Below are 12,460 nucleotides of genomic sequence, written 5' to 3'. Positions count from 1 at the left end.
AAAAAAAAAAAAAAAGACAGCAGTACATAAAGTGCTTCTTTTTTAATGAAACAAATCCAAAACATGTACAGTCAGGCTCAAGTTGTGCAGTTCACAAGCATGGAGAAAACAAAGAAACGAAACGACAGAGTTCAGGGCAGACGGAGCTAACCCAGGACGAGGCTGGACTTGCCACCAGGGGGGTTTCTCCGGGATGGCACGGGCGCCGGTGCCACTGGGCTGGGCACAGGGGCTGCGGGCACAGGCTTCTCCTCGCTCTGCCCCAGGCTGGCCTGCACGTCTGTGTCTACGTTTTCTAGGAAAACAGAAGGAAATTAAGGCTAATAACTATTCCCAGTGAAGATGAAGAGTCTGAGTTTTTTGGCTTTTGGTTTTTGTTTTTTTTTTCCCCCCCACCCCCGTACGCGGGCCTCTCACTGTTGTGGCCTCTCCCATTGCGGAGCACAGGCTCCGGACGCGCAGGCTCAGTGGCCATGGCTCACGGGCCCAGCCGCTCCACGGCATGTGGGATCTTCCCGGACCGGGGCATGAACCCGTGTCCCCTGCATAGGCAGGCGGACTCTCAACCACTGTGCCACCAGGGAAGCCCTGGGTTTTTTTTTTTTTGAGGATGGTTCAAATCATACCTAGAGCTATAAAGAAGAAACCAACAATTAATTACCAACCATCTGGCAGCCACTATCCAGAATTAACCACTGTTAATGTTTTGCCATATTTGTTCCCAGATCATTTTCTGTGTACGTTCTTTTCTAAATTACAGAAATATATGAAGACATAAATATTTTAAATGAGAACGTTACAGATAAGCTCTAGGTCCGTCTTCCCTGGTGGTCCAGTGGTTAAGACTCCGTGTCCCCAGTGCAGGGGGCCCGTCACAATATCTGGTCAGAGAACTAGATCCCACACACGTGCCGCAGCTAAAACCTCTAGGTCCCTGACCACCGCTCCACCTCTGTGTGGGTCTCCTCTCCCTATACACAGAGGCCCTACTACTAGTTGTGCGCATTCCTCTAGTCCATTTGTTTATGTATATTTTGTGTATTTTATTTCCAGCAAATTACATAGAATAGTGTTTTTGTTGTATTTAACATAAATAATATCAATTTTTTTTTTTTTAACTTTTGGACATTTACCCCCACTTACACACATGGTCATGATTCCCCTTGCTTAATTAATTGCTTTATATTATGTACAGAGTATATATATGATTAAGCCTCTACCAATAGCAAAAAATTGAAACTAACCAACCATTCCAAAACTGTAATGCGCACACTCTGGAACGTGTGCCCATGGGGACACGAGCTGTCATCTTCAATTTGAACAGATTACACACCACCTTCCCCAGTGGCTGTAGAAATTCTACCCCACTGCCCGTGTCAGAGTATGCTCTCCCCACATCTTTCCATTTCCACCACTTGATGACCATCTCACCTTAATATTTGCCGAACTGATGGGTGAAAAATATTTTAAAATTCCTGTTATATGTTACATTTTCATGATTAATGGGTGAGGTTGATTTTTCTTTTAAACCATACAATATCCAGTTGTACAGGCATTTATTAAAGAATCTACCTCCCCGCTACTGATTTGTAATATATTAACCCAGTCACTCCCATCATGTTAACCCGGCACTTTCCACATTAAAGTCTTAAGAATTAGTGTATTATGATCCAATATCCTAGATATTGCTTGATTGATTCCCTGACTGATTTGTGAAATTCCCAACAAGCATATATCCTTAAACAGGTAGATTCCATTGATTCAAAGTCAAGAGTGACTGCAAAAGAAAAAACGCTACGGACTTCCCCAATGGCGCAGTGGTTAAGAATCCATCTGCCTAATGCAGGGGACACAGGTTCGAACCCTGGTCCAGGAAGATCCCACATGCTATGGAGCAACTAAGCCCGTGTGCCACAACTACTGAAGCCTGCGCACCTAGAGCCTGTGCTCTGCAACAAGAGAAGCTACCGCAATGAGAAGCCCGCGCACCGCAACTAGAGAAAGCCCACGCGCAGCAACGAAGACCCAACACAGCCAAAAATAAATAAATGAATAAACTTTTAAAAATAAATAAATAAACTTCCTGGACCTTTTCCCTCTTTCTTCAAGATTTCCAAAGTCCTCCCTGTAGCCATTCCTGTATTTAATTACCCAAAAGATGATGGCAATGTATCCAAACAAAGTATGTTTTATTTCAACTGAGCAGAACAGCTTGGCTTTGCAGTGAAATTGCCAACAGAACTGGGGTCAACCTTTACTCACCAGACCTGTACTGAATGATTATGCCCTTGTCATTTTATGACAAATGAACTGAAAGTAGAAGCAGTCAGGAACACAGAATAATCAGGTGGCAAAACTGATGATCATTTTAAAAAAAAAAGGAAGGACTTACACTATACAACTGCATGTGCTATTCACCTCAAGGATCTATAACACTGAGCTGGGGGTGAGGGAGAGAATTATTAGCAAATGACTTATCTTTTCCTAACTTCAGGGCTCTCACTTCTCTGGGCTCCCCAAATTTCTAGTTATATCCATTGGCCAAAATTATGGAAAGATTAGCTGATTCTTGCTAAAGAAGGTCTGACATTGGAAGTACTTCAGAATATGAAAAGCAGCAGAATCAAAAAGCCTAGATTTTCTTTACCTCTAGAACAATCTTTTTAAATGGAACAAGTTGGACAGGAACAATAACTAATACACGTTCAGTCCAGTGAGAACCTAATCTGTCCGTGGAGGGAAAACCCAGGTAATGCTCACAATGGTTCAGAAGATTCTCCTCCCGTCATGCCCAACAAGAAACAATGAGAGGACAGAAGGGGAATGTGATTCTTGTTAAACATTTCTGTTTCCCTGGAAGATTGACTCGCAAAACGTAATGGCAGAAAAAGGCCTTGAGGAAGCGGCTTCATCCTCCTAGATCAGAGCGCCCTGTGACGGCTGCATGTCACTGAGTCAACTTTAACCTGACCGTTACTGGCCGACATGCGTAAACCTCTCATCACACGCACCGGCAGTTCTCTGGCACTTGTTGAAGAAGTGCCAATAAGTACTTCAAAGGTTTTAAATAATTAAATGATTACAGCTCATTTCCACATGTAATTGGTGATATGGGTGCTAAATAAAAACTTCACCGGCCCGCTAAGTCATCATTCACGAGATCACAGGGTTATAGCACCTCAGTATAAAATCAAATTTTTTAAATTGAATGCTGAGGGCTGACTTGAAATGCTAGAAACTTTTACTAAAAAGCTCTCATTGAGTGTAACAAATACCAACCTGATTAACGCCCGTCTGTTCTTAAAGGATTCTCCAGTGGTTTTCCTTTCTAGTAAGTTTCTAGCATTGCTCTCACTGCTGGCCGATACCAAATGTGGCCACGCTTGCTAGCTTTCCAGTTTCATTTTGCTTTCCTCTCCGGGGTAAAGCCAGGTTCACTCCCCAGTCTCCTTCCCCAAGACATGACTTGAATACAAATTCCAGTCTATTCTAACATTTACAGAACCAGAAATTGTGATACTTTGTCAGAAGTACTCACCATGAACATCACCTTCTCCCTGGACCTGGAAAAGAAAAAAATTAACAATTTACTTCAGATTTTAATTTTGCCACACACAAAGAAAACAGAGTTCAGAGAAGCTACTGTCTATTTGAAGCCAAATGTGAAGTTTTGTTTTGATGTAGTCAAGGTCAGGGTCACGCTGCCATTACAATACACAACCTTTATTCAACCTGGGACAATGCTACACAGAAATGCTGCTGGACAAATTGTCCCAGTGCCAGTAACATGCCCAAAACACCAAAAAACCTTAACATTTACGCTGATGACCTAATATCAATTAGCATTTCAGAGGATCTTTTATCAGAACAGGCAATTGGTAAACCTGTCCTTCCACTCCCCCGCTCCTTTCTCCTAATCTAGCTGTTGAAGGGCCTCCATCAATTCCAAAGCCTTTCTACAGGTCTCCCCACACCCAGATGGCTGATGCCTCCATGTGCTCTGAGGTCCCTACTCAGGGGGACATCCTATCAGGCTTTCCAAACACACACCTGGGGCTCACAGGCCGTGATCACCTGCAGACAAAGAATGGTAACACCATGGTATACAGCCTCCTGGAGTTCAGCTCAAAACAACTGGGCAACATTTGCCAGCAACTAAAACAGTCCTTGAGCTCAGATATGCTACTATGTGTGAGATACACAGGGAGTACGAGTGATCCAGTTTCAAAAATCAATACTGAAGGACAGAGACTAATCCTAATGGTAGCAGAGACATACAAACAGACCAAGATTCCCATTAACTCACCTTTCTGACTGACTGTCAATCTTCCATCACCAGTATGGTTAGTCCCTTTCCTAACTACCTCTATGTAAAACTCCAGTGGCAGGTCTCAGTACAATGGGGGGTGGTGCAGGGCAGGTGGAATTAACTTCTAAACTGTATAAACCTCAAAGCCTGTCTTTCCCCCCATATTGTCACACTGACCTTCAGATCTAAGAAGTCTCCAGGGCTTGCTTCAGAAGAGTTACTTCTCTGGGGTCCAGATGACTCAGAATCTTCCCGGTCACCGCAAGACTTGGCACCTGAATCAAAATATACTTTCTCAAGGAATACAATGGAAAGACCTAAAGCAAAACACTATTTAATTAGTTAGTCTCATACGACAACACGAGCTAACAGCGTTAGGGGGTGACAGCTTAACAGTGCTACAGAGGGGCTAAATAACCCAGCCTGACGGTTGTCCTTATTCTGATCCGTTACACAGACTCCCAGCATTTCCCATTTCTTAGTCCCTGTCTCTCCTCCCATGACAAGCTTTAATTGTTGTCTCTCATGATTAAGCTAGATTTTATTCATCAGCACAAAACCAGCTGTGGTGGTTCTGCTGGGTCCGTCCCTTTGACCAGGGATCGTGGATACTAGCAGTACCTGCCGACTTGGCCCAGGAAGGGGGATTTTCCTCGGGTGTCCCAAAGATGCTAGAGGCCATTTTGTTCCGCCTCACAGGTTGTTCTGTTGGTTCATCAAAACCTAATGAAAAATTGGATCCACCACCTGGAGGCCGCAAAACCCTAGGAATGACGGCAAAACAATGATTTCAGATCAGATCAAAACATTTCTTGGCACACTTCTTTTCAAACACCTTTCATTTCTCTCAACCACTCATTCCACCTACTCCCCCCACCACACACACACAAAAGAGAGCTGCTAATGGGAAAATTAGGAATTGATTTCATCGTGGTATAAATTCAGTGCTGGATGTTAAGGTATGAAATCCCACTCTGTAGTATCTGTGGCAAGCTTGTGCATCACACACAAGGCAGCTGACACGGCCTGAAAGCACCCACGGCAGGCTGGTCGGCATCCCATTTTCAGAAAAGGCAGAAACCTAATGGATGTTGTCTATTGGGCTCAGCTGGACACATGTGCAAAGAAGTTTAGAAGCACATCTTATTATTTATTTTAAGAAAACCTGTTCGGGGGACTTCCCCGGTGGTCCAGTGGTAAAGAACCCACCTTCCAATGCAGGGGACTCGGGTTCAATCCCTGGTCAGGGAACTAAGATCCCATATGCCCCATAGCATAGCCAAAAAAAAAAAAAAAAAAAAAAAAAGTTCCATTTTTATTTTCAACGAAAATTTTAAAATGGAAGAATAGACCAATTTAGAAGCCCAAGGAAAGCTGGTAATAGTCTCTCCCATCTTAGCATGACTCACAAGCCCTGTTTATACACTTGTACCTCACTATTCTCACTAATCATCATGAGTGATCAGCCACAAGGAGAAAGTCAATGAGGAATTTAGGACTCCATGGCATGCTGTAGATCCATGCACCTTTAGATACCATCTACAGCTGTTTTGTTTGACAAGGAAATACAGCACATTCACATTTCCAAATCTTCTTGACACAGGTTGATCAGTTTGTCCCCTCTGTGGAAAAACTCAATTGAATTTGTGCTGTCACCACTCGAAACATAGAAAATGGAGATGGTTTCATGGAAAGATTTTCTAACTACAGATTCACTTCCTTTATTGGTGAGCAGAGTGGTCTGTTTTTCTATTAAATCATTTTGAGTAAGAAACATTTTTCTAGGAAGGTGTCCATTTCATTCAAGTTTCCAAATAAATACGATTGTCATTTGTAAACTCAGCTCTGCAAGTTTTCAAGCATAAGGTCTTTCTAGTTCACTGATTGCCAGCTTTTCATTACAACACAGATAACAAAGTCTGTGTGACATGTTCCTCTGAAATTTGATAAGATGTGCTTTATGGCTTGATACGTGGTCAATTTTGTAAATCTTCTATATGTGCTTGAAAAGAATGTGTATCTGCCAATATTCTTTGTGTCTACCAGATAAAGCCTGTTAACTGAGTTGTTCACATCTACTGATGATTAAATATGGTTTATCAATTACTGAGATTTCTGTTATCAACTTCTACTACAATAGGGGTTTGTCAGTTTCTCCTCAGGACTCTGTCAAGACAGAGTTCTCTCTCAAAAAGACCACCACTGGGGAACCGCACTTCCACTGCAGGGGACATGGGTTCAATCCCTGATCGGGGAACTAAGATCCTGCAAGCCACACGGTGCAGGGGGAAATAAAAAAAGACCACCACTGCAGTATTTTATTTAGTTTGGTAGGGAGAACTGCATTGGGTTAACTGGCTAGTCATTTTGATTAAAGAAACAAAATATATATTCTTAACGCACTTCATTTACCAAAATAAATTCCAGCTAGGTCAAATATTTCAATTTAAAGCGTAAGACAAAAATATTGGAAGAAAACATGTACGAATATGGTCCTAGTCTTAAAAAAAAAGGGCTTTCCTTCTAAGCACAAGATGAAAGCCAGAAACCATGAAAAATTGACAGATTAAACTTGGCAAAAATACACATTTGACAAAGGGTAATATAAATGCTTTTAAAAATAATTTTAAAAATCGAGAGAAAAATGGACAAAAGGTAAACAGACAATTAAAAAATATGGATCACGTCTAAACATTGAAAATTCAAATTCACAAGCAAATAAATGAAATTTAAAACAAAAGGATATATTTTTTGCTTATTAGGCTGGTAAAGATGAAAAAAATGCCAATTTCCAGCATGAATTAAAGTGTGAGAATATAAATTCGCACAAACTTTCTAAAGAACATTCTGATAAAACGTATCAAATGTTTAAGTTTGCATCTTATATGAACCAGCGTTTCTACTTCCAGAAGTTATCCTAAGTAGATAATTAGACATATGTACAAGAATACTTGCAGACGTAGGCTTGGTTACACCTAAGCAGAACACAAGGAAATCGAGATAAACTTCGCCTCTCAACCATATCTAGTTCTTACCATCTTCTCCAACCCAGTCAGGCCACTTTCTTCACTGTTCTGTGAACTGTTCTGGCTTATCTCCACCTTGGAGTATTTACTCCCATATTTCCTCCTGCCCAGAGCACTCTCCACCCTTTCCTTGGCTATTTCAAAATCCAGCCCATTTCTTAAACCTCCACCTATGAAGCCCTCCATGACCTTGAAGAATGACAAGTAGAACACTGAGAGGAAAGCATGTTAAGACACCCTCCTTCTGGTCACCAGCTCTTTCTGTAAAGGGCCAAATAGTAAATATTTTTGGCTTGTGGTTCATTTGGTCTTTTGCAACTGTTTAGCTCCATCACATAGCACAAAGGCAGCCATAGACAACAGAAAAATGAATGAGTGCAGCTATGTTCCAATAAAACTTTATTTCTGGACACTGAAATTTGATTTTCATGTCCTTTTCACAAGTCATGAAAGATTCTTCTTCTTGCCTTTTTCAACCATTTATCAATGTAAAAATCAGGTGCCAGCTGGGCTTGGCCCTCCTCTATCTAGTTCAGCAAATAGCCTAATTTTTTAAGAGAATGAAGTCAGGCCCTGAGAAGTTCTAAATAAATTGCCCAGCATTAGTTAAGTAACAGAGATGGGGCCAAATCCCAAATCCTCTCTCCCTGACAGGCACATAAGACATGCTCAAAGTGCTGAAATAGGGGAACCACTCTAATGACATTTTTCTCTTTAAACTACCTACCTATGTGGTTGGTGCTTTGATTGCTTTTCTTGTTTTCTAGCCTTAGACTGAAGCTATTTCTTATATACGTCCTCTAGCATCCTCCCCTAAATCTAATATTCGTGTCTGTGTCCATAATAAAATTCAGTACTCAATTTATACTAAACTAAAATGTCATTATTTTCCCCATGGGGGCAGGGAAGACCCGCTTTTATAACATGTAAAACATTAAAAACCCCACTGTTTCTAAGTCTCAAATATTAAATATCCACTTAGATTAAATTCATTATATGAATTAAGATAAATGTGTTCAGGCATACCTCTTATAAAGATAATTTTAGGTTTGCTAATTATATTGTTTAAATAATAATTAAAGGTATGTTATAAATTCTTAATAGTCATTCTCTTATGTTAAAGTTGGAAGTGACTAGGTTTTTATCATTTGTGCCTCAAATCAACAGACACCTGAAATACTATAATCAAAATTAACCTGCTTCAGGGAATAACCTTGTGGTCCAGTGGTTAGGGCTCCACGCTTCCACAGGATGAGGCACAGTTTGGGGAACTAAGATCCCAAAACAAAAAACAAAATTAACTTGCTTCACTGGCATCCCCTTCATTCCCTAGAGATTAGACTGATTTTTTCCTTACTATCATAATTAAATTCTCATGAATTATTTCAGCAAGATGAAAATCTTCAGAACCCTAATGGGCCAGGAAATTTTTTTTTGGCTTTAAAAAAAAAAAGACACTAGAACCCAATCACCAGCTTAAAAAGAAATTCAAAGCTCTGACCGGACCAACTTTTTAAAGGTCTGTGTTCCTCTTGCAATAGCAGGTACTACCTACTCCGATGACGTCAGTGTTGGAGAGCCCATTTGTAACAGCAATACATCCCCAAACAAAGGATTTGGATCATAAGACTGAAATTATTTCAATTTTATTTTTTAAGATCCTGCTGTTTTTTCTGAACTACGCATATGACTAGGTCAGGATTACACATCCGAGGCTCAACAAAAATGTGTCCATGTACTGTGGATAGCAATTTTCAAAAAATTACTTTTTCTTTCTTCTCTCTTTAAGTCCCAGAGTTCCTCTATGATCTTTGCAGGTCATTCCCTCCCTATCGAACTAAATTTATAATGTGTTTATGGAGCCAGGAAAATGTTACTGGAGAAAAGAAGTTTAAGAGAATTAGGTAAGATCCTACAAGAAGGAAAGGTAGGAAGTAAATAAAAGGACAATGCTACAGTCTTGAGATTACAATACTGGAGGGAAACTGATGACAACAGGCGAATTAAAACATTTATTTTGCAGACCCAAAAGTCATTTATGTCTCACATTTCAAAGATACACATCAAAAAGCTAGTGTGAGGATTCATTTGACCTGGTTACTTAAATTCTTTATGAAGCACTAAACTGCACTCAACCCCAAAGGATAAAACCTCAGATTTTTTAATATAATGTGTAAATTTTCACATTCCAATCACTACAGTATGACCAGCATAAAGTTGGCCTCATAGCACAAAATGAAAAACCGAGGTTCAATTTGTTCCAGTGTCCTCTGAAAAAAAAATGATCTCACTGGAAGGATGACAACAGAAGAGGGAGTGACCAGTGTTTTCGTAGGTCTATCCTACTCAAGTTCCCCTTCCTCCCAGTAACACACTAATTTAGTTTTTTAAATCTTTCCCATTCTTTTCTACATATTGAAAGGGAAAGGAATGAGTTGAAAAGGAATGTCATTTCCAACACTCCCTCCTAAGACTCACTGCTGAGGCCTGCTTTTTGTCCCCAAGGACTCCAACCCTTGTGAGACACTGCTATTTCACGGCTGTCTTCTTAGCCCCACAAAATGGCTCCCTTTGTGCCACTTGCCCAGGACCCCAAGGCTGGCCACACATGACTTCAGGTCATGATCAATGAAGAAGAGATGCTCAGAAAAAGTGGAATCTAAGCTTCCTCCACGCCTTGAGCAGGATCCCTGAGATGCCTGTATCCCACCTTAAAGAACAGCGTGCATGCACTTAGCCGAGACAATGTAGACATCTACCACCGCATCCAAACCCTTCCACCAAGTTAGGCAAGGGCTTGGAAAAGGGACCCTCCCAGTCCAAACACCGTGCCCAGGGCCCCCTTCCCCAAATACAGTGGCATGAGTGGCCAGAAAGGCCCCGGCTACGCAGGTGGAGATAGTACGGAAGAGACAATGGATGTCTCCGGCCCCGCCCAAGAACAGGAAACCTCCTCCGGCAGGGGAATCGCGGCCAGAGGTGAACTCATTTTGCATACGTCAAAGGGGGAAGCGAAAGAGGTGGGTTCCAAACACCGAGGTCCGAAGGTCTGAGCGCAGAAAACCCACTCAGAACGACTCGCTCCCCGCCCCCGTTCGGAGGTGGGCGCGGGAGGGGAAGGAGCAGGGGTCTTTCCTTTGTTAGCAGAGGGGAGGCACTTCGCGGAGGGCTGACGGCTGGGTCCTGAACGGGGGTGAGGGTCGCGACGACCAGCCCCGCCCGAACACAAATGCCACCTGACGGGCGGACCCGAGTGGGTAGGAGCCCGCCGGGCCGATCGCTGCGGCTGCAGGATCTGACCGCCACGCCGGGCGCGGGGCCACCACCTGCCCCGGGCCAGAGGCACGAGCGCGTGGGCAGGGGTGGGACAATAGGGCCGGATCAAGGTGCCCCGCGGGCTGCCCGGGCACCCGGGGCCCAAGACCACCGCCCTGGGGCCGAGCCAGCCACGCCGCAAAAGGGAGAAAGCAAACCCTCTCGGCACGTCCCGACTAACGAAAACCCGCCGCGCTGCGAGCGCGAGCGGCCACGGCCCTCCCCAGCCCCTAGCTCCGGGGAAGGAATGAATGGAAGAGGAGCAGGAATCGGGCGGGGCCGGCGCGTCAGGTTCGCCGGCGGCACAAAGGCGGAGCCGGTGGCAGAGCCCCACCGCTCGGCCGAGCGCGACAGCAGCGCCCCGGGCACGTTACCGCCATCGACCTGCCGCCAGACCCGCCTGGCCCCCTGGGCAGCGGCCCTCCAGCCCCCGAGCCCCCGAGCCCCCGAGCCTCACCGGGAGCTATTCCTGCTGTTGGGGTCGACGCCCTTGAAGGTGGTGGTGGTGGTCATGGCGCCGAGGAGCGAGGTAGGCTGGCGCGGGAGCGGAGCGCTGAAAGGGTCAGCTCTGAGGAGCGTAGAGTACCACCGCAGCCCAGAACCGGCGACCGCTGCAAAAGCTTCCACCGCTGTTTGCCAGCCGGACCGCAGCCTTTATAGGGCTCACAAACCCCGCCCCCGCCCCGGCGGCATTGACCAATTCAAACGGGCCTCTTCACTCCTATTGGCTTCCTGGAGTGCCAAGCATCCTGCGGCTTCACGACGGGCTGAGGCGGCCCCTGCTCAGCCTAAACCCACCCTCTTCCTGGTCAGGGAAGGTCTAGGGAAGTTTCCCCTCCCCCACCCTCAAATCTCGGAGATGATTGGACAAAGGACAAACCTGCCCCGCGCTCGGTACAAGTTGTGCTCGCTGTCACTTAAAAAAGTTACCTTGATAGAAGGAAAAGCTCGCTCTGGGCGAGTTGGAATCCGCAAGCCGAGGGCACGTTTATCTTTACCATTCATTTATTTACCTTACTCATCGAGGGTAGCAAGGGCATGCTCCTCAGGGGATGAAAATTACTGCTACAAATTGACGTTTATTGAATATCTACTATGTGTCCTATTTGGAAACCTGACGGTCCCAAAGCTGTAGCACTATGAATCAGCAACAGAACGCACACAAAGATGATCCCTTCTAAAAGGACTGGAAATCCTTTACATTTTAATGTTACAATTTAGCTGTAACGTGTTGTGCATGCACTAGACCAGAATTACAGTCGTTCCGATTTGAGGGCCTGTTCTTAAGGCTGGTTAATGCCTGGCCTCGGGGAATGGCCACATCCCTTGCTACTAAGACCATGGGAGTAGCCCAGGCCTCTGCAGCTGTTTATAACCATTAAGTCATGGCTCTTCCACCTGTCTGGGTAAATCTATCCCTGCAACAAATGCAGACACACTTGGAGGGCTCAGGAATGACTGTTTAAAAGACCGTAATAGCAAGGTCTTGGGCAAACAAGAGGGAAGGCCTTCCCTGTCATGCTGTTTCCTCAAGGCAGATCTCTTTTTCAGTATTTCCATAACAAGTGAACTACATTCCTCTTTGTGTGGCCTCCTCCTTCCAGGCAGTTTGTGTTGGTCAACCACTCTCCTGGGCTTTCAGGAAAAGCCAGAGACAAGCTCTTCTCTTCTAGAAGGCCTGGATCATGTCTTCATGTGCTTACCACAAAAGCATGAAGCACACTACTTGTCTGGATTAAAATCTTCCCTTTCCTAAAGGCTGAGCTTAAATTTCCAAAACCTTAAAACAAAACCAAAAGACTCTTCAGGC

At 44.1% G+C, this 12,460-nt stretch overlaps 1 protein-coding gene across 1 annotated transcript; it reads right to left on the bottom strand.

The window, feature by feature from the left end:
- Positions 1-27: 27 nt before the first annotated feature.
- Positions 28-11,291, bottom strand: JPT1 (Jupiter microtubule associated homolog 1). Its single transcript, XM_060081560.1, has 5 exons — positions 11,108-11,291; positions 4,931-5,073; positions 4,487-4,584; positions 3,539-3,563; positions 28-295 (listed from the first exon to the last, which is right to left on the bottom strand). The coding sequence occupies exons 1-5, from the start codon at positions 11,161-11,163 to the stop codon at positions 147-149; spliced, it is 471 nt and encodes a 156-aa protein (XP_059937543.1). The 5' UTR covers positions 11,164-11,291; the 3' UTR covers positions 28-146.
- Between the last annotated feature and the right edge of the window lie 1,169 nt (positions 11,292-12,460).

The sequence above is a fragment of the Mesoplodon densirostris genome, chromosome 18 (assembly GCF_025265405.1).
Source record: "Mesoplodon densirostris isolate mMesDen1 chromosome 18, mMesDen1 primary haplotype, whole genome shotgun sequence".
NCBI lineage: Eukaryota > Metazoa > Chordata > Mammalia > Artiodactyla > Ziphiidae > Mesoplodon > Mesoplodon densirostris.
This window is presented reverse-complemented; position numbering and strand designations above follow the sequence as displayed.

Excerpts from the sequence above, each read along its gene's own strand:
- JPT1 (XM_060081560.1), bottom strand. The coding sequence starts at position 11,163 with ATGACCACCACCACCACCTTCAAGGGCGTCGACCCCAACAGCAGGAAT. Across the intron at positions 5,074-11,107 it reads AACAGCAGGAATAGCTCCCG|GGTTTTGCGGCCTCCAGGTG; the intron begins GTGAGGCTCGGG and ends CGTCATTCCTAG. Across the intron at positions 4,585-4,930 it reads TTCCTGGGCCAAGTCGGCAG|GTGCCAAGTCTTGCGGTGAC; the intron begins GTACTGCTAGTA and ends ATTTTGATTCAG.